The 26,967-nt window shown below is 37.5% G+C and overlaps 1 protein-coding gene across 1 annotated transcript; it reads left to right on the top strand.

Annotated features, from left to right (window-relative positions):
* The first annotated feature begins 7,477 nt into the window (after positions 1–7,477).
* On the top strand, positions 7,478–25,890 carry LOC144637632 (coadhesin-like). The gene is made up of 9 exons (XM_078496691.1): positions 7,478–7,508; positions 7,893–7,964; positions 8,705–8,722; positions 9,096–9,269; positions 9,571–9,744; positions 21,675–21,851; positions 24,242–24,678; positions 25,175–25,331; positions 25,450–25,890. The coding sequence occupies exons 1-9, from the start codon at positions 7,478–7,480 to the stop codon at positions 25,452–25,454; spliced, it is 1,245 nt and encodes a 414-aa protein (XP_078352817.1). The 3' UTR covers positions 25,455–25,890.
* The last annotated feature ends 1,077 nt before the right edge of the window (positions 25,891–26,967 follow it).

The raw sequence follows: 26,967 nt of genomic DNA, 5'->3' as shown, positions 1-26,967 counted from the left end.
GCGCAGGGTTTAATTCTTGGATTGCGCGTGACGTCATCAAAATTGTAAAACCCAGAATTGCACGACCCCTAACTTTTTACCCTTCACTGGCTATTAGTCGTCCTTAATAAATATCTTGTTGAAGGTTTTTAGCTCGATAGCATTCGACGTTTTAAGATAGAGAATTTTGAATTTCGGAGTTTCACGCCACGCGAGATCAAAGATAGCCGCCAGAAGGCTGTCACGTTTTGTTTAAAAATGCCTTATCCTGCGATTTTTAACAATCTGGACAGTTAAGGTCTATCGAGAAGTGTTTATGTAATTGTTTACTTGTTCATGACCGCTTTTTGTCGCAGAATTTAATGCGAGATGTTTTCATTGATTTCCGGCCGCTATGTTGGAGCTCAAGCAGTTAGGCTCCAGCATGGTGTTTCCATACTGTGCTCTCTACATTTGCGTGAAACATTTTGACGGATAACTCGAGTACGGAATAACCTACAGTCCTGAGACCTAGACAAGTAGTTTATATTGTAGTTTTCGTCAACCTATGACTCGATAGTTTTGGATTTTTATTTTTTTATTTTTTCGCGGCGTGACAGTGGTGTGACAGTGAAAACCAACTATTTGACTGGTGTCCAGTCTATTTCGGACTAGTTTGTTGCTGTCGCGGGCGTCGCGGACTGTATGGCGGCTATTTTGAAAAGATTTTGGAGTTTAAAAGCGGCTGGCTGCTGAGGATGACGAGGTATGAGAAAGTAGTTTCAGAAAAAAACATTGGTATGCCATTCAGGCTAGGAAATGTTATTTTTGTCTTTCATTAAGATGTAATGAGAGCCAAACTATTTTTGTGGGTGACATTCGAGCCAATTTCGACACGTGTCGACCGCTTGTCATATTATGCATCGTAAACATAGTTTTGTAAATGAACGAAAATAACTCTAAATTGCTTGCAAACACGTTGCAACGATACCAAACATCACCATGTTATGTTTCGTTAACTTTGTTTAGTAATTTCTCTTCCATTTATTGCTTAAAACCCATACAAACTCTTATATTATTAAAGGTCGCCATTTATATGCAAATATTAAGCTTGGGCCTCCTGAGATTATATTACATACAGGAGTCGTAAACTTTAGACTCATTGCCTTTTAAACGCTTCACACCGCAAAAATACTGCATAAAAAACAAGCCTAAATAATGTGAAAACATTTCTGCATCATTTTATTGCAAATACACAAACGTAAAAACCGATTTTAGGAAGCTTAAATCTTTACTCAAGCAATAAGTGAATTAATTTGAATATTTATATTGGCAAGCTGTGACTACGCAAACAAACACAAACATAAGATGGTAAGCATGTGATCATGAAGCCTGGAGTTTCATTTTTCTTCATTTAAATGTTTCATTTCCTTTAAATGTTAGTCCTAAAAAATTGGTGGTAGTTCAGAGCGAGGCAAGCGCAGTCTTGTTGTTGATGATTTCTCATTGCGGATCACTGGTGAAACTTTCAGTGTATGTTTCGTGTCCTACGTATTTTCAGTGTTCTGCGCCATCGATTGTTTATCGATTTCAATATCAATCCATTAGTTAATACGCATATGATATTGATTTCGTAGATTACTGTTTTCATAAAGAAGCAGGTCGGTTGGCTTGTTTTATCCTCGAACATAAAGTTCAGATGATGTACTCCTAATAAAACACTAAACAACAGTCGGTATCGTGCGATATATAGAGGATGATACATGGTTACGCGGAAATATAAAATTTATCTTCGAGTGTTCAAATCGATAGCTAACGATTGAGCGCAGATTTGAACACGAAAAGATAAATTTCATATATCCAAGCAACCATGTATTATTCTGTTTATTGTATAAACCTTTTAATTACGATGTTTTTTGACGATTTTCCGATGATTTCCGATCATTTTCCGAAGATCTCCGAAGATTTTCAAAATGTTGTCCAAAGGTTGTACGAATGTTTCCGAACTTTTTTGAACTTTTACGAAGATTTTCGAAGATTACTGAAGATTGACGAGGAAGATCCGAAGATGTTTCGACTTTATATCGATAGACATTGGCTCATTGAGCTTTGAAACATGGCAAACCCTGCGAGCTGATTGGTCAAAAATGATATCGAATTCATGATATCACATTCGCTATACCACTGCAGTTTAGAGAATAAATTTATTTCTACACCAGTTCTGCTCGACTGCATAGGGGGCTCAATATGTTTGATTTACCGTGCTGTGGTGTATGGCCTTCCTTACATTCGAAAGCAGCCTTTTATGCGTTTTCAGACTCGCTGAGTAATAAACAAATAAGTAATAAACAAATCTGAGTAATAAACAAATCAGATTATCTAGCAAAAACATAGATTCATTTCTGGACTGTATCCGGCTATTATAGTAACATCTAATAGGAATCGCTTCTAAGACTCGACGTCTTATGAAGTTATGCCTCAATAATAAAGGAATCGATTCATTGTTAAAATTCAACAGAGCAGCAACTTTGAAGAGTTTTGTTATGATTTGTCTGGATCGTCATTTTTTTAAGCCAAAGATAAGTGGGAAACATTTCAACCTTCCACTGAATCCTTAAAACTTATCGAATCTGTCTCAGTACTGAACATAAAAGGAAGTCCAAATGAGCCCTCAGATCCAACACCTTTGGGTCACCGTATACTTTTAGTGCTTTTATTCACCAAAATGGAAACATTGTAAACTCAGTGAAGAGCTCCGTTCCTAGGCTTGCCTAAATTTATATATTAGAGTGCACTCTAACTCTTTTAATAACATCTTCTTGGAGTCGAAAGACTCCATGTCGTAATAAAGTTATGCCTCAATGGTAAAGGAAACGATTTCATTGTCAAAATTCAACGGAGCAGCAACTTTAAAGAGTTTTGTTATGATTTGTCTGGATCTTCGTTTTTATAAGCCAAAAATAGGTTGGCAAAACATTTCAACTTCCCAAAATCCCTTCAAACAAATGAAAATTGTGTCAAGAGCATCGTTAACAGAGGAAGAGCACTTTAATCGACCACAGGAATTTTGAGCGAGCTAGCGCCCAGTTATCATTCGCAGTTATCAATGTTAATCGTATCAAGAAATGGTCTATTGTTGTGTTTCAACTTTTCCCATTAAGCACTAAACAATAGTCCTTTTGTTCTTGGTTGCGCAAAGGGACTTTGGTCGAAGTCGGCCGGAAAAGCTCGTGACTAATCGGAACATTGTCGGCATGACAAATTAGCTACACTGGGGGAGTAGGTAGCGTCAAATTTGTACTCGTCAGGTCAGGTTTCCGCGCCAAAAACTAATCAAAGCTATGAACGTATTACTTATACTTATAAAGACGCGAACCAACGCTTCAAAATGAGACCTTATTAAACTTTTTATTCATACTTATGAAGATACGAACCGACCCTTTGAATATAAACTCTCGCTTTACTTGTTGTTTATACTTGTGAAGACACGAGCCGACGCTTTCGACTCGAAACCTTGCTTAACTTTTATTCACACTTGCGAAGACGCGAACCCCCGCTTTGAACTCAAACTCTTGTTTAAGACTTTATTCTCACTTGCCAAGAAACGAGCCGACGCTTTCAACTCGAAACCTTACTCGAAACTTTTAGTCACACTTGCAAAGACTCGAACCCACGCTTTGAACTCAAACTCTTGTTAAGATTTTATTCACACTTGGGAAGAAACGAACCGACGCTTAGAACTCGAAACTTTGCTCGAAGATCTTAGTCACACTTGCGAAGACGCGAACCCACGCTTTGAACATTTGCATTTCTTGATACGTTTCAGTGTTTCTAGTTCAGTAACACGCGTCTACTGGTGCGGTAAACACGTAGTCTTCCCTATATGTTAATAGGAACATTGATACCCTCACTTACTTGCATTTCACAGCTAGAAAATAGTCCTTCTAGCCCTTTTCTCTTAATGCATACATTGTACTACTATTCCAGATGCCAGTTTGCCTAATAGGCAAAATATTGTACAGAATTTTTATAAAAGAAATTATACCCTGGAGCCATGAATCGTAAGTTTTTCCCGGTTGTCTATCCAAACATAAATGAAAAGTTTGTTCTGTTTTAATAATGAGGCCCTGTTAGGGTAAATGCCGACAAGCGACACGGCGTTTAAAGACATGGAAGAAGTAAAATGGAGACGAACGACAAGTCTTTTATTGAAATAGCGACAGCGAAGGAAATAAATAAATAAGAGCACTACGGCAAATCACTTGGTTTCTTAAATGTTCGACGGCGAACCTGATGTAGTCACAGATCCCCTGCGTCATCAGCATGCAGGGCATACTTTTAGGTCCCGAAGATTTAACGGGCACAAAGCTATCAAGTCGAAAAGTGAATAAATACAGTCAAACATTTTCTTTCCTACGACAAGTAAGCCCAGATGTCATTTCAGCCGAGCGAGATGAAACCCATCTTAGAAAAATTGACAGTGATTGCTTGAAACAGTGGACAGCCGCAAAAATAATCGCCCGTCGAGGTCGAGAAATCGGTGGAGAAATGTTTTGCGATCGAGAATTTTTGATCAGTTGATCAAGAACACGTCGTTTTTTTAATTAATCTGCAAAAGAATTAAATTATATTAATTTTAACGGATCTCTTAAAATGCACGAAAAACTTCTGCTCTGTGTACTTAGTTCAGTTCACGTCGTTTTTTATTTGGTCGAAAAATTTAGAACACCTTTTCTTACTGTGATATTAAAGTGCCCGAAAAACTACTGCTCAGAGTCAAGTCGTTTTTTAAATTGGTCGAAAAATTTAAAACACCGTTAAGTTTTTAATGCGAAAATTGACGTGTCCGAGAAACTTCTGCATTTTGTACCTTATTTACTCACGTCATTTTCAAGTCAAGTCATTACAAACATTAACTGCCCACATATACCCTTTTTATCAAGGCCGTTAAAGACATTTTATTCAAAAATGCAAAGTCTCGCATAGGTTAATTTTTCCCTCTGTTTTATTTTTTTCTTTTTACAAATCGAATGACTTTTTAGTGATCCATTTTTATAGTATTCGTGTAATTTTATGAGAAGTTTCAGATTTCATAGTTTTTATTTTTTATTGTAAATATTGTAAATAATAATCTTTTATATATTTTAATAACTCTTTGTAAATTTAGTTTATTTGGAAGACGAAGAGCCACTCTGTGGAAGCTCTTCCAATAAAGCCGTTATTATTATTATTATTATTATTATTATTATTATTATTATTATTATTATTATTATTATTAACTGCCCTTTTAAAATATCGGAAAAAGTTCTGCTCTGTGTTCCTAGGTTACTCACGTCTATTGTGTTCTAAAGTTAGACACGTCGGGTTTTTATCTGTCAAATAATTAAATTAATCTTAACGGCTCTTTCAAAATGCACGAGAAACTCCTACTCCGTTTACTTAGCTCAGAGTCACGTCGTTTTATAATTGGTCGAAACCTCTTGCTCGTAAGATACACTTTTCTTAGCGTTTAAAAATAAGGCTTTAAATCGCACAAAAGAGGACACTTATAACGTAAAAACGATGTTCCGACACCTAGAGTAAAATTTTCTCGTTGGGTGCCCCTGAAAATAGCAAAGAAACTCCTGCTCTGTGTACCTAGGTTACTCACACATTTCATTTGATTGACAAATAAAAATAGCTGAGAAACTTCTGCTCTGTTACTCGCGTCCGTCTTAAGACGAAATAACGACAGCGACATGCGGACCATTCTTAGTTGCCACATGACAAGCTTTAAAATTGAGACGGGAGACATGTATAGCTACCCTAACAGGGCCTCTTTATTTTAAACTCCCGCGTAATTCCGTAACCCACAACGAACATTTCTTAAGAACGTACAAAATGTTTCCAATAGAAATTACTCCTGAGGGAAAATCGTTTATTTGGAATTTCTGTTGTCAACGAAACGTGGAAGAAACCTCTGCTTTGTTTTTCCAAATACCTACGTACGCTTTAACCCCTTAGAAAACTTCTTTGAAAAGCACTGACCCAACGAAACCATCAACTGTGATTAACTCTGCTTATCAAATTTCCATTGATAATTAAAAAGTAATTTCCTTCAATTAGTCTAACCACAACATCACGTCAACTACCCGCGACCAATAGGAACAGTCCTCGACATTTATTTGCGTTATATTTTGTTTTATACATCAAGCCTTCGACAGTCTGCTGCTAAACTTCATGCGGTCGGTTTGATAACTTAACGCCAAGGATATTCAACACAGCGTCAATCGATATCAGTCTATATACTGATTAATTTACAATCAATCTTCAATCTCCAAGGAAGGTAAGTTGTCATTTCACAATAATTATTGTAGTAATCTGTTTTTATGTATGGGTGAAAGTGTTTCATTTCTATTAAGGTTAGTTAAGGAATCGGGCTACAATTTGTTGAAAGTTCTACGTACTTTTTCTATGAGCAGACGCAACCGAGTAGCTTTTACACGCCCCAACAACTTCGCGAAAGTTTTCGAGAGCTTCGCTGTTTTATTCAAGGCCCTCTGGAGCTTGCCTATTTACCGAGCTTTATGATTTCGAGTTGGGTTTCCAGTTAGTATTTCGAGTTGGATTTTCGTATTGGATTTCGAGTTTGGATTTCGAGTTGGTTGTTCGAGTTGTAGTTGGATTTCCGAGTTGCTTACCGTACTAAACACTCCGGTTAGCCTACTATGCACTCCGGTTAGCCTGTTTACGGTTACCTTTTAATAACTGTAATGGGTTTTGCTTTGTCAAAAAAATCCTGACTCGAAAATCCAACTCGAAATCCTAATTCGAAATCCAACTCGAAAATCCAACTCGAAATCCTAACTCGAAATCCAACTCGAAAATCCAACTCGAAACCCTAACTCGAAATCCAACTCGAAATCCTAATTCGGGAGTTAGTAACTCCCTGTTAGGGTAGCTATACATGTCTCCCGTCTCAATTTTAAAGCTTGTCATGTCGCAACTAAGAATGGTCCGCATGTCGCTGTCGTTATTTTGTCATTTCGTCTTAAGACGGACGCGAGTAACAGAGCAGAAGTTTTTCAGTTATTTTTATTTGTCAATCAAATGAAATGTGTGAGTAACCTAGGTACACAGAGCAGAAGTTTCTTTGCTATTTTCAGGGGCACCCAACGAGAAAATTTTACTCTAGGTGTCGGAACATCGTTTTTTACATTATGTGTCCTTTTTTGTGCGATTTAAAGCCTTATTCTTAAACGCTAAGAAAAGTGTATCTTTTCGAATACGCTAGCTGAACTTTCAAATTTTAGGGACCGACTGATACTATCATCCGAATTTACACCGAAACGGTCTGCTGGGTGCCCCTGTATTTTAATAAGGCAGTTCATTTTTTTAATATCTCGATTAATTAAAAACGAGCAGGAGGTTTCGACCAATTATAAAACGACGTGACTCTGAGCTAAGTAAACGGAGTAGGAGTTTCTCGTGCATTTTGAAAAAGCCGTTAAGATTAATTTAATTATTTGACAGATAAAAAATGACGTGTCCAACTATAGAACACAATAGACGTGAGTAACCTAGGCAAACAGAGCAGAACTTTCTCTGATATTTTAAAAGGGCAGTTAATGTTTGTAATCACTTGGCCAATTAAAAATGACGTGAGTAAATGTAATACAAAATGCAGAAGTTTCTCGGACACGTTAATTTTCGCATTAAAAACTTAACGGTTTTAACGTTCAGCGTTTTATAACTGCTAGAAATGTCGGTGTGCTCTATACATCTCCCTTTATGTACAGAGATTCTGTGTTGTGTATGTATAGTATGTTGTTGTATGCTATACATAAAATATGTTGGTATGCCTTTGGGGTGTACATCCGGACGGGCCGGGGTTCTTACAATGTGGCAGAAACGCTAAACAAGTATGTTTAAAAGGACAGTAATTTATGTTGCAGCTTTAGAGTTTGCGCCGGTGAAATGGGTACTTTGGGGGCTTTTGATCGTCATCACTTTAGCCTTGTCTTTAGGTAAGGAACACACATTCGTATATTTAATTTTTATTGTTGTTTTTAACAGAGTACCACCAGAAGAAGCACAAGTAACAAACTGAATCTTGTTGATTAAATTTACATATTTCGTTGACTGGTTTCGTGTGATAACTACAAAATTCATGGCATACTCATCTTTGTCATGTAGCACAATTCACGTTTTCGTAAAAGTGTAAACAAAAAGCGCCAACAAGAAAAACGAAAACCGTTCAGGATATGGCTAACATTCTATGGAAATTGTACAATTTTAACTTTGAGCCCCAAACATGACCCATTTTCAGATCTTCCTTACCGCAAGAGAACCAGCGGCAATTTTTTTACCACTAAAAGAGACAGACTTGTAAAAACATATTTATTAAAGGTGAAATCGATGACAGTTTCTACTAGGACTGCAGTCCATAAGTAAAGTTGATATTACGTATACAATCAATAGACCTCTCTAGCTACGTATGTAAATTGCCCATTTCAGTTTATGTGATGTTCTCCAGATAATTTTTCCTTTGTCTATCGGGAAATTATTCGTTCCTTTTCAAGAGAATTTGTTTGTATTTGAAAGAGATGATTCTCAAGGGTGACATAACATGGTCTGAAATGGGACAACAAGCAAACGAAGCTAAAGAGGTCTATTGCTTATACAATATACAGTGTATATAATGTATACAATGTACTTTAACTGTCAGACAATTGTAATGTGACTTGTTCTTATACTTCGTTTTCAGGCACTTCTCAAGTTAAAGGTTTGTTATTTGTTTTATCGTACTTTCCCTTTATGTTCACGTCTGATTTATTCTAAATGTCCTCCTCATCCTATAAAAATTATAAAGTTTTCTTAAAACCTGCTCGTGGTAAATTTACTAGGTTATTCGACTAGGCCAAAACCGTCTGTCTAAGCCAAACAAGCAGACGTCTGTATTGTATTGTAAACTTTATTTCAACACGGTAAAAATCATCAGGATAAAGGATAAAAATGTTTATTTTCTAGCAATCGACCAAAAGGTTTGAAGGTTTGGAACCTATTACTACCTACAATTCTCAATTTCTACTTCAATTAAAATCTAAAGATTTCTTTCGAACAGACTAATAAAAGTCCTAATATTTTATCCTTGACAGCAACTGACGGTGGCTACACTGATTGGTCAGCTTCTGTGTGCAGTGTGACGTGTGGAGGAGGAACACTGACACTTACAAGAACCTGCACCAATCCCCCGCCATCTAACGGTGGAAAAGACTGCAGTGAACTAGGGCCTGCTGAAAAGACAGTTTCGTGTAACGAAGAAGAATGCCGTAAGAGTTCTTAATCCTGTTCTTTCTGTGTCTTTTGTGAAGTTCCTGAGCGTGTTTGAAAGTTATAAAAGCTCTTGTTATTAAAATTTTATGGGAAAACATCCGATTTGATGCAAACACTGCAGGAGAAAAACAGGTTACAAGAAAAGGGAATCAATGAACAAACTTCATCCAGAAACAAATGACGTACACGTATGAACTCACATGACATGGGTATACATAGGTAATAGTTAAAACTCTACATAAAAAAGCTTTGTTTTTCTCTTGCGATACAAAAAGTGCTGTCCTTTTTCTGCTGCAGCTTTTGACGGTGGCTACACTAACTGGACAGAGTCTGAGTGCAGTGTGACGTGTGGAGGGGGAACAAAGACACTTACAAGAACCTGCACCAATCCCCCGCCATCTAACGGTGGACGAAACTGCAGTGGATTAGGTCCAGCGGTAAAAAATGAATTGTGCAACGAACACGAATGCCGTAAGTGTTTTTTTCGATAAAATCAAATTAGAGATACTAATTTCTACAGCAAGATGTAAGTTAAATTAAGGTATCACGGAAGGAAAATTGGCATTTTCGTTCTAAGTGAAATTGTGTGCAAACCATCAATGGTAACCCCAATAAAGTACATATTTTCTGACAGTTTATTGAATAAATGTTGTAATTTGGGCTTTTTTTTCGATCATATAGACCATAATAAGCAACTTCAGCATTTTGTTTGCAGTTATGATGTTGCGCAACATTAGATTTATTTGAGAACACATTTACGTAAGAGCCTTAACTTTTATGTGGAATTTGATCTACTTATATTGGTCTAAAAACAGTTCTCAAGATTTTTCTTGTCTTGCTCCATTAATTTTTTATAAATTTTTAAACTTTAAAATGGCGTTTTTAGTGCTTCTTTTGGATTAAAAATTCATACAAAATTAATAGAGCTACAATTAATGGTTTGCACACAATTTCACTTAGATAGAAAACGCCAATTTTCCTTCCGTGATATCTTAACCACACAAAACGAAGAACCTTGCGCAATGTTTAAATCGTAAGGCTTCCTCGTTATTAACAAAATAATTGTAAAAATATGGAGGACAAATAACTTAATTCTGATTGGTAAAGAAGGCATTGTTTCCAAAAACGTGTGGAGTACAGACTTTCTAAGGTTACTCAAGAACTTTCAAATATTCTTTTCAATAATTGTAAGCTTTACTTTTGCAAAATAAAGATTGTATAAACACAAAACGTGACGTTAGAGTTCTATTTGTTGCATGGCGTCGAAGAGAAATACTTTGAATATGAATTCTGTGAAGAAGAATATTCAGGAGGATTTATTTCTTGGGTAAGGAATTTTCTGTTAGTTGACAGATGGGTCTTCTAGGACGGTGGAAGGGGGCGCTTATAACCTGTTTTGAAATATATGAGATGCAATGCTTTCTCTTGGTATACTATTAATATCCTAATTTTAACTTCAAGTTCCTAATAAGCTTTTATATAATCTATACAGCACCTCCATGTACACCTGGACTTGACGTTGGTTTATTTCTGGACAAATCAAGCAGTATCGAGAAAAGCGCCCTGCAAACGGCTATTGACTTCTTGGAAAAACTAGTAAAGAAGTTAAACCCTGCACCAGATGGAGACCACTTCGGGCTCATCACGTTTAACAGGACGGCCAACTTGGTGTTCAACTTTGCTGATTCACAATATCATGACAGGGATGCGCTGAGGAAGAAATTAAACGAACAACCATTGGGGTTGGATAATCAAACTCGCACCGATCTGGCTCTGAAAATGGCGAAGGACGAGCTGTTTACTGATCAGGAGGAAGGAGGAGACAGACCAGACCATACAAATGTTATGATTGTACTCACTGATGGAAAACCAACTCATCCAAACAAAACGTTTGATTTTAAATCTTTTGCTGAAGAAATATCCAAAGAATTGAAGGTAGGTAAAAAAGGTCTAGTCTGCGTACGAGCCTAGCCCGGGGGGGGGGGGGGGGGGCACTCAAAAAAGTTTTATAGGGGGAGGCTCCGCCCCGAGGTCCAACCCCTTACCCTTTTAATATAAAAAGCACCCCTTCCGTATACCTACACGACAGGACATAGACTTAAAACAGGACGTTTTCTTAGCATTGTTATGATTGTACTCACTGATGGAAAACCAAGACGCCCTGAAAAACCACTTTATTTCGAGACTTTTGCTAAGGAAATAGCAGAAGATTTCGTGGTGAGCAGCCTTAGAGTGTTAGAAAAAACTTGTACTACAAGTTGCAGTCATGTTGTAGTAAAATCCTGTCAAAGTTTCCCCATGACAATTTAGTCTGAAATTTGAATTCATTTCTCGTTTTAATCATGGCAATTACTACTATTCAGATAATGGGTTTGAACGCTCTACTAAACATCTTAATTCTTAAACAGACAAATTGTTCGTGCTAGTAAACTGTTATCTTTTAACAGGCAAAGGGAGTTAACATAGAAGCCGTGGGGATTGGTAAAGAAATAGATAAGGACACTCTCAAATTGATCGCAGGCGACGAAACCCGTGTGTTTATGGTGGAGGACTTCGACAAACTGATAGACAAAATTAAGGAAATCAAATCAAAGGTTTGTTCGGGTAAGTTGACATCTTGTGGACCTACACCTTTTCCTGAGGGCCTTCCAGTGGAGGGAGTTCATATCCATGTTCCCAACAAAATTTTCCTTGCGTTCCCGTGTTCTCAAAAAGTACTTCTTCAAGTTTAATTTGGTGTTCCCTGTTCCCTAAAAATACGCTTTTGCTACCTTGTTTCCAGTTTTATTTTCCGTCTGTTCCATTTTTTGCGTTCGACGGTAGGAGAACGCATCCTAATCTTGCGGTGGCCTGTGGCCCCGTGGTTGTCCTGTGAACGCGCAAGTGAAAGTGGTTCTATGTATGTCGGTATGTGGCAAGTTGGCCTCGACCTCATGTGATTAGACATTACAAAGCAATTAATTGCGTCACAGCAACATCAACAATGACATTAAGCCGCAAAGACACCGCGCGCAAAAACAATTCAATTAAGCCGATACCGCTAGGCTGCCGCTGTAAACAATTTTTGCGTTCGATGGTAGCAGTTCGTATCCTAATCTTGTGACCTGTGGCCCCGCGGTTGTCTTGTGAACGCGCAAGCGAAAGTCGTTTTATGTGTCGTTCTATGTATCTTGGTATGTGGCAGGTTTGCTAATTAATGACGTCGGAGTTTCTTTGCGAGAGACCTTGGGAACGAGGTTGATTCGTTCTAACGATCTTCTTCGGTTTGCGTTTGCGTTTTCGGCAGTCCTCCTTTTAACAGAAGTAAAAAAATTGCTGTGCTGCCTCGTGCACTGTTGGATTGAGATTGTTTCTCTGATAGTTTCAAGTGATGTTGGATGCGCGCTTTATGTTGCACGCGCGGTCGTTTTAAATTTGTATGTCGATATAAACAGTCGTGTAATTCGGATTACGTTTGCTAGCCTTATCTTGGGTACCTATCTTGGGTCGAACGCACTCCCCTAATCTCTGATTATTACTAGTTTACTTACTAACTTACTGCGCACATGCCTGTGTGGCACATAGAGCAGCAACGAAGTCTCTCCAACCCTGCCTATCTCTAGCCAGTTTTTCAATTGTGTCCCAGCTGTGATTGAGCTCCCTTTGCTCCCTTTCTACAATTCTGCGCTATGTTTTTTTAGGCGCCCTAGTGTCTCCATAAACTCAAATCTTCCCTTGTTCCCTGAAATGACCTGAAACCCCTTGGAGAGCCTCTCTCCTTTCCCACCAACACAACACCAATCTCGTTCTCAAAGGCCGCGATCCTTCTGGTCTGCCCCAGGAATCGGGACCTCTGGGCTAATCTGAAAGCCCGCCACAATGGCGTCTGAATCTGATTGGCTGTTGAAAAACTTGTTCGTTTCACCACAATCTCCGGCGCACGCGCACAATCAAACTGGAACCAGGATTTCCTGGTTCCGGTTTGTATTCGTCCAGAGCCGTTGAGTTTCCCGACCGCTGGTCAAGGGGAACGCAGTTTCTGGAAACGAGATTGACACAACACATAATACACGTCTTAGTCGCCTGTTCGCGACTTCACCTCTATATGGTCATGAATATACTATAGATGGCTTTTTCGTATTAACAACACGAATATCACAAGGACCCCTTAAAAATAGGCGTCTTCATTTTCAGTTGTAAGTGATTGTTTAATGTATATTTTATACCTTTAAAACGTTTTCTTTAATTTTATTGCTAGGGACTAATGTTTCTGGTCTTCAATCCAATTCACACATTTTTTTATTTCATTTGCAGATTAAAGTTTGACATTCAAAACTCAAACTACCACTTTTCAGAAAAATGGCGAAAACTGTACTGTGAGGAGCTTTGGGTATAAATTTAAAAAAATAATTGTTGGGACTTTGCACGTTATAGGTTAAGAAATGCTTTTTATTGCGGTGTAAAAGGCATGCTTGTTTTTTTTTATATAAATGATGTGAATTAACAACCTCGTTCGTTATCTGGATTCGGAAAATGATAGCAAATGGAAAAACATCTTCAATTTAGAGCTTGGAAAGTATGGAGGCGGTGCTATTTTTAAAGGAAATCTTAGCAAAAAGGATATAAATAACTTAAGAATTGAGGATCCATGGTCAGAGACTTTCTTTGAAGGAAAAATTATGTCTAAAGATCACTTTTTGTCCATACCTCTTTGGCAAAACTCGCTAATAAGAATAAACAATGCACCAGTACTTTGTAAAGATTGGCTTTCAAAAGGTGTAACACAAATAAAGCATTTAATGGATGATTCTCATAACTTAATTTCGCTCGTCAATTTTCAAAGTAAATACGAACTTCAAGTTAAACCACTAACTTTTTTTGGAATAATCTCCGCAGTAAAACTTTTACAGAGACAAATCCCAGAAACACATTTAAAATACGAAAGTCTCTTCAATAAATTTCTAGAAAACGCAAAACCGTCAAGACTTGTATACCAGAAACTTATATCGGACAAAGGGGAACAACCAATATCATGTCAAGAGAAGTGGCATAAAGATATTGGTTCTACAACCAATAAAAATGTTGATTGGAGGAAAGTGTATCAGACACCCGCCGTGTGCACACGGAGCTCTAAACTAATAGATTTTAATTTCAGATTTTTACACAGGCGGCTATCGACTAATAGCTATCTGCAAAAAATCGGCATTAGAGAGGACGGAAAATGCACCTTTTGCCATAATGAAGAGGAAGATCTCATGCACCTTTTCTGGCAATGCGAAAAAACAAAAACGTTTTGGCAGAATCTTTCCGTATGGCTGCAGTCGTGTCAGATACTTTCACCTGACAATCATCTATGTATGGAAACCGCTTTAGGTCTTATCCCTGACAGCTCTAATTTTAAACTCCAAATAAATTTTTGTTGCCTCATCGCTAAACACTACATTTGGACATGTCGATCGAAAGAACGCTACCCAACCCAAAACAATTTCTTGTTTTATCTAAAACATATACATCAATTAGAAAATAATATACCAAGTAACACAAAAAATGGAAGCCTTTTCTATCCTCGCTGGATCAAGTCTCCTGAGCCCTTAAGCGTGTAACCTTTAATGCTAGGGAAAGTAGTGGTAGTACCGGGGCATACGTTGTATTGTATTGTAATGTAATTAAATAAAAGAATTGTGTAATAGTATTGTTAAGTAAAGTTATAGCGTACTTGGTGCAACTTTTGTAACGTAAGTTTTTCTTTTCTTTTTAGCATTGTAAGTAGTTTTCTATTCGTAAGCTTTGTAAGTAGTTTTTTTTTTTTTTTTTTTTTGTAAGCCTTGTAAGTTTTTTTTTTGGTTTTTAAGCAATAAAATAATAATAAAAAAAAAATGAAAAAAATAAAAAAAAAACAACCTCGTTCCCAGGGCTTTTCCCTTGGTAATTTGGAAAAGCCCTGGGAACGAGGTTGGTGAATTAAATGGTCTCGCACAGAGTATAAAAGATGTCTGTTCCAGTTTCGTACCTAATCAACTACCTCTTTAGTCTACAAGTATTCGGGTTTTTTAAATATCGTTATCATTTTAGGATTCTTAGTGTCAAGACTATAGAAATTCGTTAACAGTTAAATATTCCTTTGAGAGTTGTTTTCAAATTGAGCCCGTGTATGGTCTAGATATTAATAAAAAGAAATGCCCACGCATATTTCTCCGTTTGTGTTAACCTCATTGATGATTGAAACACCAGGCGTCCGACTTTCGCTTATCTGTTTAGAAATTCGTTGCTGATTATTCGCGACCAATCACGGTAAAGCTTTTAACCACCTTTGTAAACACGACACCATTTGTTCTCCTTGTCCAGGAAATCCAGTCAAGTCTTGCACGGACACACTTGCTCTTGTCTAAACTTCTCATCATTATACCTAACCAAGCCCACACACAAAAATGACGTTAAAGTTTTTCATTAAGAAGCCTCATTATCAGCAACTCTTTATATACAAAACGCAATATTTGAGTACCCTGGATCAATAAAACATTTTAAGCTTCCAGATTTAACTCAACATGTTTTTCTCGGCCGACAACATGGCCGTCGCTTCAGAAGCACATTGTAGGTTCCATCCCAACAAGCTTTGCGGCTCGTACATTACAATATTGGCCGGTTTTACACTAGAGACCGACAAATCGTCTTAGACGGACAAGTCGCCTAGTGTGAAAACGGGACGGACACGATTTCGGACGTACAAGTCGATAGAATTTGTCCGTCGATTTGCCCGTCTGGGAAGACGATTTTTCGAGAAGCCGTCTTAAATTCACACTAGACGAACAAATCGTCAGACGACTTGTCCGTCTATACGATTTTTCCGTCTTTAGTGTGAAAACGGACATCGTTAGCACAACAAGTACTTTAAAAAATGTCGGTTAAAAGAGAACCCGTTACAGTGATTAAAAAAAATTTTATACATCCACTTTCATGTTTTTCGTGTCGTTCCTCCAAGAAAGTCAGCATAAATTACTTGTAACTCTTTCCCATGGATTCCATTATGCAATTTTTTTTTTTTACAAAATTTTCAAACGAAATAAAATTAAATTATTAGCTTTTATGGTGTACAAAAAAAAAGAAGATCCGAAAGTAATCTTTAAAAGGGCCCGCAAGTCTTTTGTTGAATTGCATCGTTAGCAATAAAATTGAACATCGAACAATTCAGAGGACAATGCAGGGAGCGTCTTTGTTAACTCCTTTAATTAAACCGTACTGATTTCGGTTTAACTGGTTGTTTTGGTTTTAATTAATCCAAGCGTCTTTCTGACAAAAAGAGTTGAGGTTAGAAACGAAAACGAAACGCAATTCTTTTCGTTAAATTCGTGGCATGTTGGGTTTTATTTCTTGGCAGCTTGTTTTGCTTTTGTTTGTGCCGAAGCATTTTACGCCATTTTTATCCTGAAAAAACAATTTCTTTTGGCTTGCTTAACACTTTTAACCATCTTTGCAAACACTGCATGACACCATTTGTTTTCCTTGTCCAGGAAATCCAGCCAAGTCTTGTCTAAACTTCTCATCATACTTAACCAAGCCCACACACAAAAATATAGTTAAAGTTTTTCATTAAGAAGCACCATAATCAGAAACTCGTGCCCCTTTTTGGCCTCTCTGTGCATGTGTTTCTTTTGAGTTCTTCTACAATTTTAAGCCGTTACTGTGATATTTCAGTTAATTCTATGACCAGTTGGTCAGTGCCAAAATTGCCTAAAATTGCGTGACATAGCCCCTTTAATTTGACTGGTGTCCAGTCTATTTCGGACATTTTGGGCTATTTTGTTACGGACTGTATGGCGGCTATTTTGAAAAGATTTTGGATTTTTCAGAAGCGGCTAGTTGCTGAGGATGACGAGGTATGAGCAAGTTGTTTCCGAAAAAGCATTAGTATGTCGTACAGGCTAGGAAATGTTATTTTTGTCTTTCATTAAGATGCAGTGAGAGCCAAACTATTTTTGTGGGTGAAATTTGAGCCAATTTCGACACGTGTCGACCGCTTGTCATATTATGCACCGTAAACATAGTTTTGTAAATAGACGAAAATAACTCCAAATTGCTTGCAAACACGTTGCAACGATACCAAACATCACCATGTTATGTTTCGTTAACTTTGTTTAGTAATTTCGCTTTCATTTATTGTTAAAAACCCATACAAACTCTTATATTATTAAAGGTCGCCATTTATATGCAAATATTAAGCTTGGGCCACCTGAGATTATATTCTATATACGAGTCATAAACTTAGACTCATTGCCTTTTAAACGCTTCACACCGCCAAAATACTTCATAAAAAACAAGCTTAAACAATGTGAAAAAATTTCTACTTCATTTTATTGCAATTACACAACCGTAAAAACCGATTTTAGGGAGCTTAAATATTTACTCAAGCAATAAGTGAACAAATTTGAATATTTATATTGGCAAGCTGTGACTACGCAAACAAACACAAACATAGGATGGTAAGCCTGTGGTCTGAAGCCTGAAATGTCATTTTTTTTTTTCATTTAAATGTTTCATTTAATTTAAAAGTTAGTCCCGAAAAATTGGTGGTACTTTAGAGCGAGGCAAGCGTAGTCTAAAGCCTGGTTTTCACTAGCGACGCAAGCACAAGCGTAAGCATAAGCACAATCACGCAAAAAGGACAAATTTTGATCGTTGTTCTTGTGCTTGCCGCAAGCACAAGCACAAGCATAAAACTGCAATGCGCTTGTGCTTTTGCTTGAGTCGAAGCCGTTTTCACGGTGAAATAAGAGCTGTTATTCTTGCGTTTGTGCTTGCGCTTGTGCTTGCGTCGCCGTAGTGAAAACCAGGCTTTAAAGTGGAGCGATTCTTAGGAGCCCTCGATTGCTTTTCGTACGATCACTACAAAATTAAATTTGTCAGAATGTATGACAGAGAATTAGGCCTTATGGATGATAACGTCATACGCTAAATATTCACCACCAAGACTCGTTTACACGAATTATTCTCAAACCTCATGCCACCTTCATGCCGTTTTCACGTGTTTATTCTTTTCATTTTTGCTGCTTTGGGAATGCGTTCATGATAAAATTTACAAGTTTGTACTTCGAAAACGAGGCTTGGTGGTGAAACTAGTCAGTCTGACGTAAACATGCATAACAGCCATATTCGCCTGCAAATTTCGTAGACACTTCAATTCGGACTACAGGGCATACTTTCTTAAGGCTGGTTCTCATATGATCGCCCCGATCGTCTCTGTCGCTTCTGTCGTTTGCAAAGTCTGAAGAGATTGGAACAAGCAAACTTTTTGAAGCGACAGAAGCGACAGAGACGATCGGGACGATCATATGAGAACCAGTCTTTACCAAGCAAGTGCCTTTATAAACATGGCGTTGCAAGTGAATACATTGCAGTTTGTCGCGGCTGTCTCCGAGAAAGTGCTCGAGTGTTGAAAGAAGGAGAAGCGATAATGCAGGGATGTCCATTGATGAGAGAAGGGAAGTGAATCGTTAATTCGACAATGAGAGCGGAGAAATGAGGTAAGAGATGAGTAAACAGTGCTGCGAGCATGCACGTGGTCTGAAATGCAATGAAATGTTATTTACATTAGTATTTTACGTTCGAAACTTTTCTATCTTCGAAGAATACAATGTCTCAATTTATATTGAGCATAGAGAGATAAATATATTTGGAGGGAAAAGGAAACGACAGAGAAAATTAAAATCGATAAGAATCTTCGAGATGGGTAGACGCATAATTCTCTCTTCTTTTGGAAGGGTTTCACAAATAAATACTAATATAGTCTATATTCGTTCTTTGCTAGCCAAATTTGCTGGAAATAATATGGATTCCAGTAATTTTTTATAAGAAGGACCAATTTTTGCCTTATTTTAATACCCTGCCATGGAGGTGCAGCTCTCCGCACTGCTATTAATAGATGCTGAGAAAATAAATAAATTAATAAGGAATGTGGATATCGTGGATTACTGATTTCATAAATAAGCATGTCGGGAATAGTATTTTAATTGATTTGTTTTATCCTCAAGCGTAAAATTTAAATGCGCACTTATAATAAAAACACTCGAGTATATTTTAACGGAAATATAAAGCCCACTAATCGACACTAAGGTTCGGTAAAATAATAATAAAAAAATCAAGCCAGCTCCGCTTAATTGCATTGGACTCGATGTGTATTATTTACTGTGTTGTGGTATGTGGCCTTCCTCACATTCCAAATCAGCTTTTCGTACTTCTTGAGATCCATTACAACTGTCTAATAAGCGATTCCAATGATCTAGGAAAATCATATATGTTTGTGGAGTATATTTCGGCTATTTAGGTAACATCTTGTGGGAATCGAGTCAAATGTTAATTTGTAAGACTCGACGTTTTAATGAAGTGATGCTTCAATAGTAAAGGAAACAGTTCATTGTTAAAATTCAACGGAGCAGCAACTTTGAAGAGTTTTGTTATGATTCGTCTCAATCATCATTTTTTTAAGCCAAAAATAAGTGGACAGAACATTTCAACTTCCTAAAACACTTCAAACTTATGGAAGCTGTCTCAAAAACAACAGAGGAAGTCTAGACGAAAGCCTATCCTGCACCTATGGGCCATCGTATACTTGGCCGCTTATTCTCAAGAATGGAAACGTTGTAATAAACTCCAGTAAAAATCTAATTAATGGACAGCCGAGCTCCGCTTTTACTCCAGGTCTTTAAATAACATCTTAAGGGAATCGAATCAAATCAGTTTGTAAGCCTCGTCGCGGTCTTAATGAAGTTATGCCTCAGTAATGATTCATTGTTAAAATTCAATTACAGCAACTTTGAAGAGTTTTGTTATGATTTGCCTCGATCTTCATTTTTAAGCCAAAGATAAGTGGGTAAAACATTTCAACTTCCCAAAACACTTCAAACGCCTGTAAACTGTTTCAAGAACAACAGAGGAAGTCTAAACAAGCCCTGCCCTGCACCTATGGGCCACCCTGTACTTTTAACGTTATGGCTGTTTTTTCGCAAGAATGGAAACGACTTGTAGAAAACTAATAAATGGAGAGCTCCGCATATACTCCAGGTCTTTAAATAACATCTTATTTTTTTAGGGAATCGAATCAAATGTTTGTAAGCCTTGACGTCTTAATGAAGTTATGCCTTAGTAATGATTCAATGTCAAAATTCAACGGAGCAGCAACTTTGAAGAGTTTTGTTATGATTTGTCCAAAAAAAGGTGGGCAAAACATTTAAACTTCCAAAAACCCTTCAGACAAATGAAAATTGTTTCAAGAGCAACAGAGGAAAGGCACTTTAATCGACCACAGGAATTTTGGGCGAGCTAGCGTCCAGTTATAATTCGCAGTTATCAATGTTGATTTGTTTCCACTCCAGTAGCACGCGCTTACTCGTGCAGTAAGCACGCAATCTTCCCTGATATGAACATCGAACCCTCGCTTGCGTGCTCTTCGCAGCTAGAAAACAGTCCATCTCTCTTGCTGTTCAATCGTTATGCATATCATTCATGCTGGTTTGCCTAATAGAAAGCATAATCGTACAAAATGTTTGCAATAGAAATTACACCCAAGTAGCCAGAATCGTCGTTGGCTCCAGGTTGTCTACCAAAGATAAATGAGAAGTCGACACTTGTAAAAAATTTGGCTCAGCCCGGAAGTATAAAGAAATATTGAAACAGAAAACTGCAGAAAACCTCACGCAAACGAATGAATGGATGAATATCTCCATTTACTTTAGTAACCTAATGAGAATATTCTATGCCTGTTTAGAAATGTCAAGTGATTCTTAAAATTATTTTGGTTTAAGTGGACGAATTCAGGGCGAATTCTTCTAGCTTGTGCATACCGGCATGCCGAATGTCGAGAACGTAGCGATTTAATAGTATGCACAAGCTCGAAGAATTCGCCCTGAATTCGCCCTGAATTCGTCCACTTAAACCAAAATAATTTTAAGGGCAATCGATTACGGTTCTTACAAGGACCGTAGCCCATACCTAAATCAAGTTGATGTTACAATTAATTGCTTACACAATATAATTTTACCGTCAGACAATTGTAATGTGACGTGTTCTTATTCTTCGTTTTCAGGCACTCCTCAAGTTCAAGGTTTGTTATTTGTTTTATCGTACTTTTCCTTTATGTTAACGTCCTATATTACTTTTTTAAATATCCTCTTCTTAAAAACTTTATAAAATTTTCTTATAACCTTCACGTGGTAAATTTACTAGGTTATTTGACCAGGCCACATCAGTCTGTCTAAGCCAAACCAGCAGACGTCTGTCAAATCAAAAAAGGATAAAAATGTTTATTTTTTTAGCAATCGACCAAAAGTATAGAAGGTTTGGAACCTATAACCACTTTCTCAATTTCTACGTCAATTCAAAGATTTCTTTCGAACAGACTAATAAAAGTCCTAATATTTTATCCTTGACAGCAACTGACGGTGGCTACTCTAATTGGTCAGAATGTTCTGAGTGCAGTGTGACGTGTGGAGGAGGAACACAGACACTTACAAGAATCTGTACCAATCCCCCGCCATCTGATGGCGGAAAGGACTGCAGTGAACTGGGGCCAGCTGAACAGACAGTTCCGTGCAACGAAGAAGAATGCCGTAAGTATTCTTAGCCCTGTTGTGCCTATTTCTTCTTTTTTTGGAGTTCCTGAGCGTGTTTGAAAACTATAAAAGCTCTTGTTATTAATTTGTAAAATAAATAAAGCATCCATTTTGATGCAAACACCGCAGGAAAAAAGCAAGTAACAAGAAAATGGAATCGAAATAAACAAACTTCGTACAAATGACGTACACGTATGAACCCACTTCACATGGGTACACGTCCGTTAAAAGACGGTAATCCCAGTTTCTTTTCATGACCGTACAAGCAACAGTTCTAACATTAGCAACAGTTTTTAGACTATTGTCTTTCATCTGCCAACCATGACGTCACGCCGTAATATGTGACTATGTAATCAAACCCTGCACTGCAGATGGTCTATTGGATTCAAGTCTTCTTATCTAAAAATTAAGCACAAAGCTTTATTTTACCTGTTGAGATATAACAAGTGCTGTTCTTTTTCTACTGCAGCTATTGACGGTGGCTACACTGATTGGTCTATTTCTGGGTGCAGTGTGACGTGTGGAAGAGGAACACAGACGCTAACAAGATCCTGCACCAATCCCCCATCATCTAACGGTGGAAAGGACTGCGGTGAACTGGGACCAGCAGAAGACTTGGTCTCGTGTAACGAACAAGAATGCCGTAAGTGTTTCGATGCCTCTCCTTGTTTTATTTTTATTTCATCTTTTTTTTCTGGCGGTTACTTTCCAAAATTCACGGGCAAATTCCTTTCCTTGTTTAACCACTATAAGTAGGATTTGAGAACACGGAAACAACGCAGTGAATTGTTAAGTGATTGAAGAAAGATCTTAAGAATACATTAGAACAATTGCAAGTTGTGGAAGAGCCAACATGACTGAGTGAAGAGCAAACTCTGGAATAAATTAAAAACATCATCATCACCATCATAATGATGATGATGATGATGACGATCCATACATTCGTCCATACACCCCCATTTCAGTCCATATTTACTAGAATACATAACAACCGCGGTGCTGTTCTTCCCCTGTTGCAGCTGTTGACGGTGGCTACTCTGATTGGTCACAATGCTCTGAGTGCAGTGTGACGTGTGGAGGAGGAACACAGACATTTGCAAGAACCTGCACCAATCCCCCGCCATCTAACGGTGGACGAAACTGCAGTGGATAAGGTCCAGCGGTAAAGAAAGAATCGTGCAACGAACACGAATGCCGTAAGTGTTTTTTTTTTTGTAAAAACACGTTTAGCAGAGTTACTATTTTCTACAGTAAGATGTAAGTTAATTTCATCACACAAAATGAAGAACCATGCACAATGTTTAAATCGTAAGGCTTCCCGTTATTAACAAAATAATTGTAAAATATAGAGGACAAGTTACCTTATTCTCACTTAATTTCGCGAGTACTAAATTTCGCGATTTTCGCGATTTTGAAAAAAAAACGCGAAATTTAATACTCGCGAAATATAGGACACGCGAAGTTTAAAATCGCGAAATTTAATATCGTGCTGATAATATAAAAAAAATAATGAAACGTGTTTTATCATAGTCATTCTAACATTTCTAAGCTTCATGTTTAGGAGTTTTTTTTGTTTAATTTTGTCCATTTGTTATCTCCCATTCTATCAGTGGCACTGTTCGAACTGTTCTCTATCGCCAAGTTCCTCAAAATCTCGCTCTTGCAGTCGTGGATGAACCTATTAGGGATTTAGACTTAAATACGTTATGTTTTGTTATGTGTAGATTGTTTTGTTTGCTGTTTTTACGATGACTTTCATATTAATTATGTTGTTACAGTTTCGAGGTCAAAGCTTCATATTGAAGAATAGGTAACAATCGCGAAATTTAATACACTCCAATTGTACCTTCCTCTCAAAATCGCGAAATTAAGTACTCGCAAAATATGGCTCTTGATTTTTCGCGAAATTAATTCCTCGCGAAATTTAGTGAGAATAAGGTACTTAATTCTGATTGGTTAAGAAGGCATTTTTTACCATTTTTTTTCGTGGAGTACAGACTTTCTAAGGTTACTTGAGGACTTCCAAAGATTCTAGGTCTTTTCAATAATTGTGAACTTTACTTTTGCATCATAAAGATTGTACAAACATAAAACGTGACGTAAGAGCTCTATTTGGTGCATGGAGTCGAAGAAAACTACTTTGCACATGAATTCTGTGAAAAAGAATACTTAGGAGGATTTATTTCGGGGGGAAGGGCTTTTAACATGACCTTTTCTGTTAGCCGACAGATGGGTCTCCTAGAACGGTGAAAGGAGCGCTTGTAACCTGATTTTAAGATAAATGAAATGCAATGCTTTCTCTTGGTATACTGTGAATATCCTATTTATAACTTTATAACAAATTTAAGCAAGTTCCATCTAATAACGTTTTAATATAATCTATACAGCACCTCCATGTACAGCTGGACTTGACGTTGCATTAGTTCTTGACAAATCAAGCAGTATCAAGAAACGCGACCTGCAAACGGCTATTGACTTCTTGGGAGAACTTGTTGAGGAATTTAACCCTGCTCCAGATGGAGACCACTTCGGCTTCATCACATTTAACATGAAGGCCAACTTGATCTTCAACTTTGCTGATTCAGAGTTCCATGACAAGGATGCCCTTTTGGAAAAAATAGCAAGCGAACCGATAACGACAAAACGTGGAACACGTACCGATCTGGCACTGATCATGCCGTTCGACGAACTGTTTACTGAGGCAGGAGGAGACAGACCAGACAAACCAAATGTCATGATTGTGCTCACGGATGGAAAACCAAGACGCCCTGGAAAACCGCTTGATTTCGAGACTTTTGCTAAGGAAATAGCAAAAGATTTTGAGGTGAGCAGCCTTAGAGTGTCAGACGCAACTTACTTTGGAGTCAAACCTGTTATACATTTCCCATAACAATTTAATCTGAAATTTGAATTCATTTCTCTTTTCAAACATTGCTAATACTACTCTTCATGCAGGTAATGAGTTTAAAAGTTCTACTAATTTCTTGGGCCCGGTTTTCATTTTTTTTCCGGCGCGCGAAACTTTTTTTTTTCTTGTTTCCCCCCTTTGGTTTTTTAATTTTTTCTTTCCCCCCCCCCCCGGGGTTTTTTTTTTTTTTTTTTTCCCCCCCACTTTTTTTTTTTTTTTTTTTTTTTCCCCCCCCCCTCCCCTCACCGCCGGAAACCTAGCATAACATAACAAGAAGCATAACAATGAAACTTCTTCTACTATCTCTTTTTCGACCTTTCGTGGGTTGGGAGCATTCGTCTGCCAACACATTTACATCTTAACTCGTGAACAGACAAGTAGTTCGTACTAGTGGGTTGTTATCTTTTAACAGGCAAAGGGAGTCAACATAGAAGCCGTGGGGATTGGTAAAGGAATAGATGTGGACACTCTCGAATTGATCGCAGGCGACAAAACCCGTGTGGTTATGGTGGATGACTTCGACGAACTGAAAGACAAAATTAAGGAAATCAAATCAAAGGCTTGTTCAGGTAAGTTGACATCTAGTGGAACTAGACCTTTTTATTTCCCTCCAACAAAACACATGATACGTCTTAGTCGCCTCCTCTCAACTGTTACACTGAAAAGATTTTTTTATTTATTTTACAGCTTAAAGATGCCTGGCATTCAAAACTGAAACCACCACTTTTTAGAAAAATGGCGAAAATTATACAGCGGGAATTGTGGGTATAGATTTTAAAATTTTTTGTTGTTACTTTGTAAGATTAACGCCTGACTTTCTAACATGTTATAAACAAGTAAAGTTTTTTTGCGCTGTAAAATGCATGCTTGGATTAATCATTTGGATGTAATTTAAATTACTAAAGTGTTCAACGTCGTGTTGAGTGTAAAAGATGTTTGTTCCAGATTCGTACCTACTCAAATGCATTTTTAAATATCGTTAACGTTTTATGTATCTAGAGTTAAAATTGTAGAGAATTGTTAGGAGAGTTAAATAACTGTTTGAAAATTGTTCTTAATTTGAAGTACCCCTGCAACTTATCAGAACCTGTGTATGGTCTAAATATTAATAAAAGACATGCTCACTGTTTATTGCTCCGTTTGTGTTAAATGCGTATTTTAACCTCATTGATGACTGAAACGTCATGAAAACTACCGGCGTCCGACTCTCGATTATATGTTTTTGAACTACGTTGCTGATTATTATCGACCAATCAAGGTAAATCTTGCTAAGTACTTTTAGCCATCTGTGTAAACCATTTGTTTCCTTGTCCAAGAAATCCAGCCAAGTCTTGCGCGGACACCCGTTGCTCTTGTTTAAACCTCTCACTCTTACTTAACCAAGCCCACACACAAAAATGAAGTTAAAGTTTTTCTTATTACAAAGCACCATAATCAGAAGCTCTCTATATACAAAACGCAATATTTGTAGAGTACCCGGGATCAATAACAAATTGTTTTAAGCTTGGTTTTCTCTAGCGACGCAAGCACAAGCGCATGCACAAGCGCAAGCACAAGCGCAAGGATATAACAGGTCTTATTTCACCGTGAAAACGGCTTCAACGCAAGCAAAAGCACAAGCGCATTGCCTTTTTTGATGCTTGTGCTTGTGCTAGCGGCAAGCACAAGCACAAGTTCAAAATTTGTCCTTTTTGCGTGATTGTGGTGCTTGCGTCGCTAGTGAAAACCAGGCTTTACACGGCCGACAACATGGCCGTCGCTTCAGAAGCACACTGTAGCTTCCATCCCAACATGCTTTGCGGCTCGATACATTACAACATTGTTAGCACATCAATTACGGTACTTTTAAAAAAAGGCTGGTTAAAAGAGAACCCGTGACAGTGTTTAAAAAAATACATCCGCTTTCGGTCACTTTCATGTTTTTCGTGTCGTTCCTCCAAGAAAGTCAGCATTTATTGCTTGTAACTACACCCACTTCTTTACAATAGATTTCATTATGCAATTTTTTTTACAAAATTTTTAAACGAAATTAAATAAAATTCTTTGCTTTTATTTTGTACAAAACGAAAGCAGATCAAAAAGTGATCATTATAACAAGCCCGCAAGTCTTTTGTTGAAAGAAAAATCTTTCTGAACTGCTTTTGTTTTGTACAAAATAAAAGCAAAGAAGTTTATTTAATTTCGTTTAATTCTTTTTTTTTAAAT

The sequence above is a fragment of the Oculina patagonica genome, chromosome 14 (assembly GCF_052425735.1).
Source record: "Oculina patagonica isolate OP01 chromosome 14, crgOcupat, whole genome shotgun sequence".
Classification (NCBI taxonomy): Eukaryota; Metazoa; Cnidaria; class Anthozoa; order Scleractinia; family Oculinidae; genus Oculina; species Oculina patagonica.
Note: the sequence above shows the minus strand (reverse complement) of the source record. Positions and strands in the feature narration are given on the sequence as shown.

Excerpts from the sequence above, each read along its gene's own strand:
- LOC144637632 (XM_078496691.1), top strand. The coding sequence starts at position 7,478 with ATGACGTGTCCAACTATAGAACACAATAGAC. Across the intron at positions 7,509-7,892 it reads AACTATAGAACACAATAGAC|CTTTAGAGTTTGCGCCGGTG; the intron begins GTGAGTAACCTA and ends TTTATGTTGCAG. Across the intron at positions 9,270-9,570 it reads GTGTAACGAAGAAGAATGCC|CTTTTGACGGTGGCTACACT; the intron begins GTAAGAGTTCTT and ends TTTCTGCTGCAG.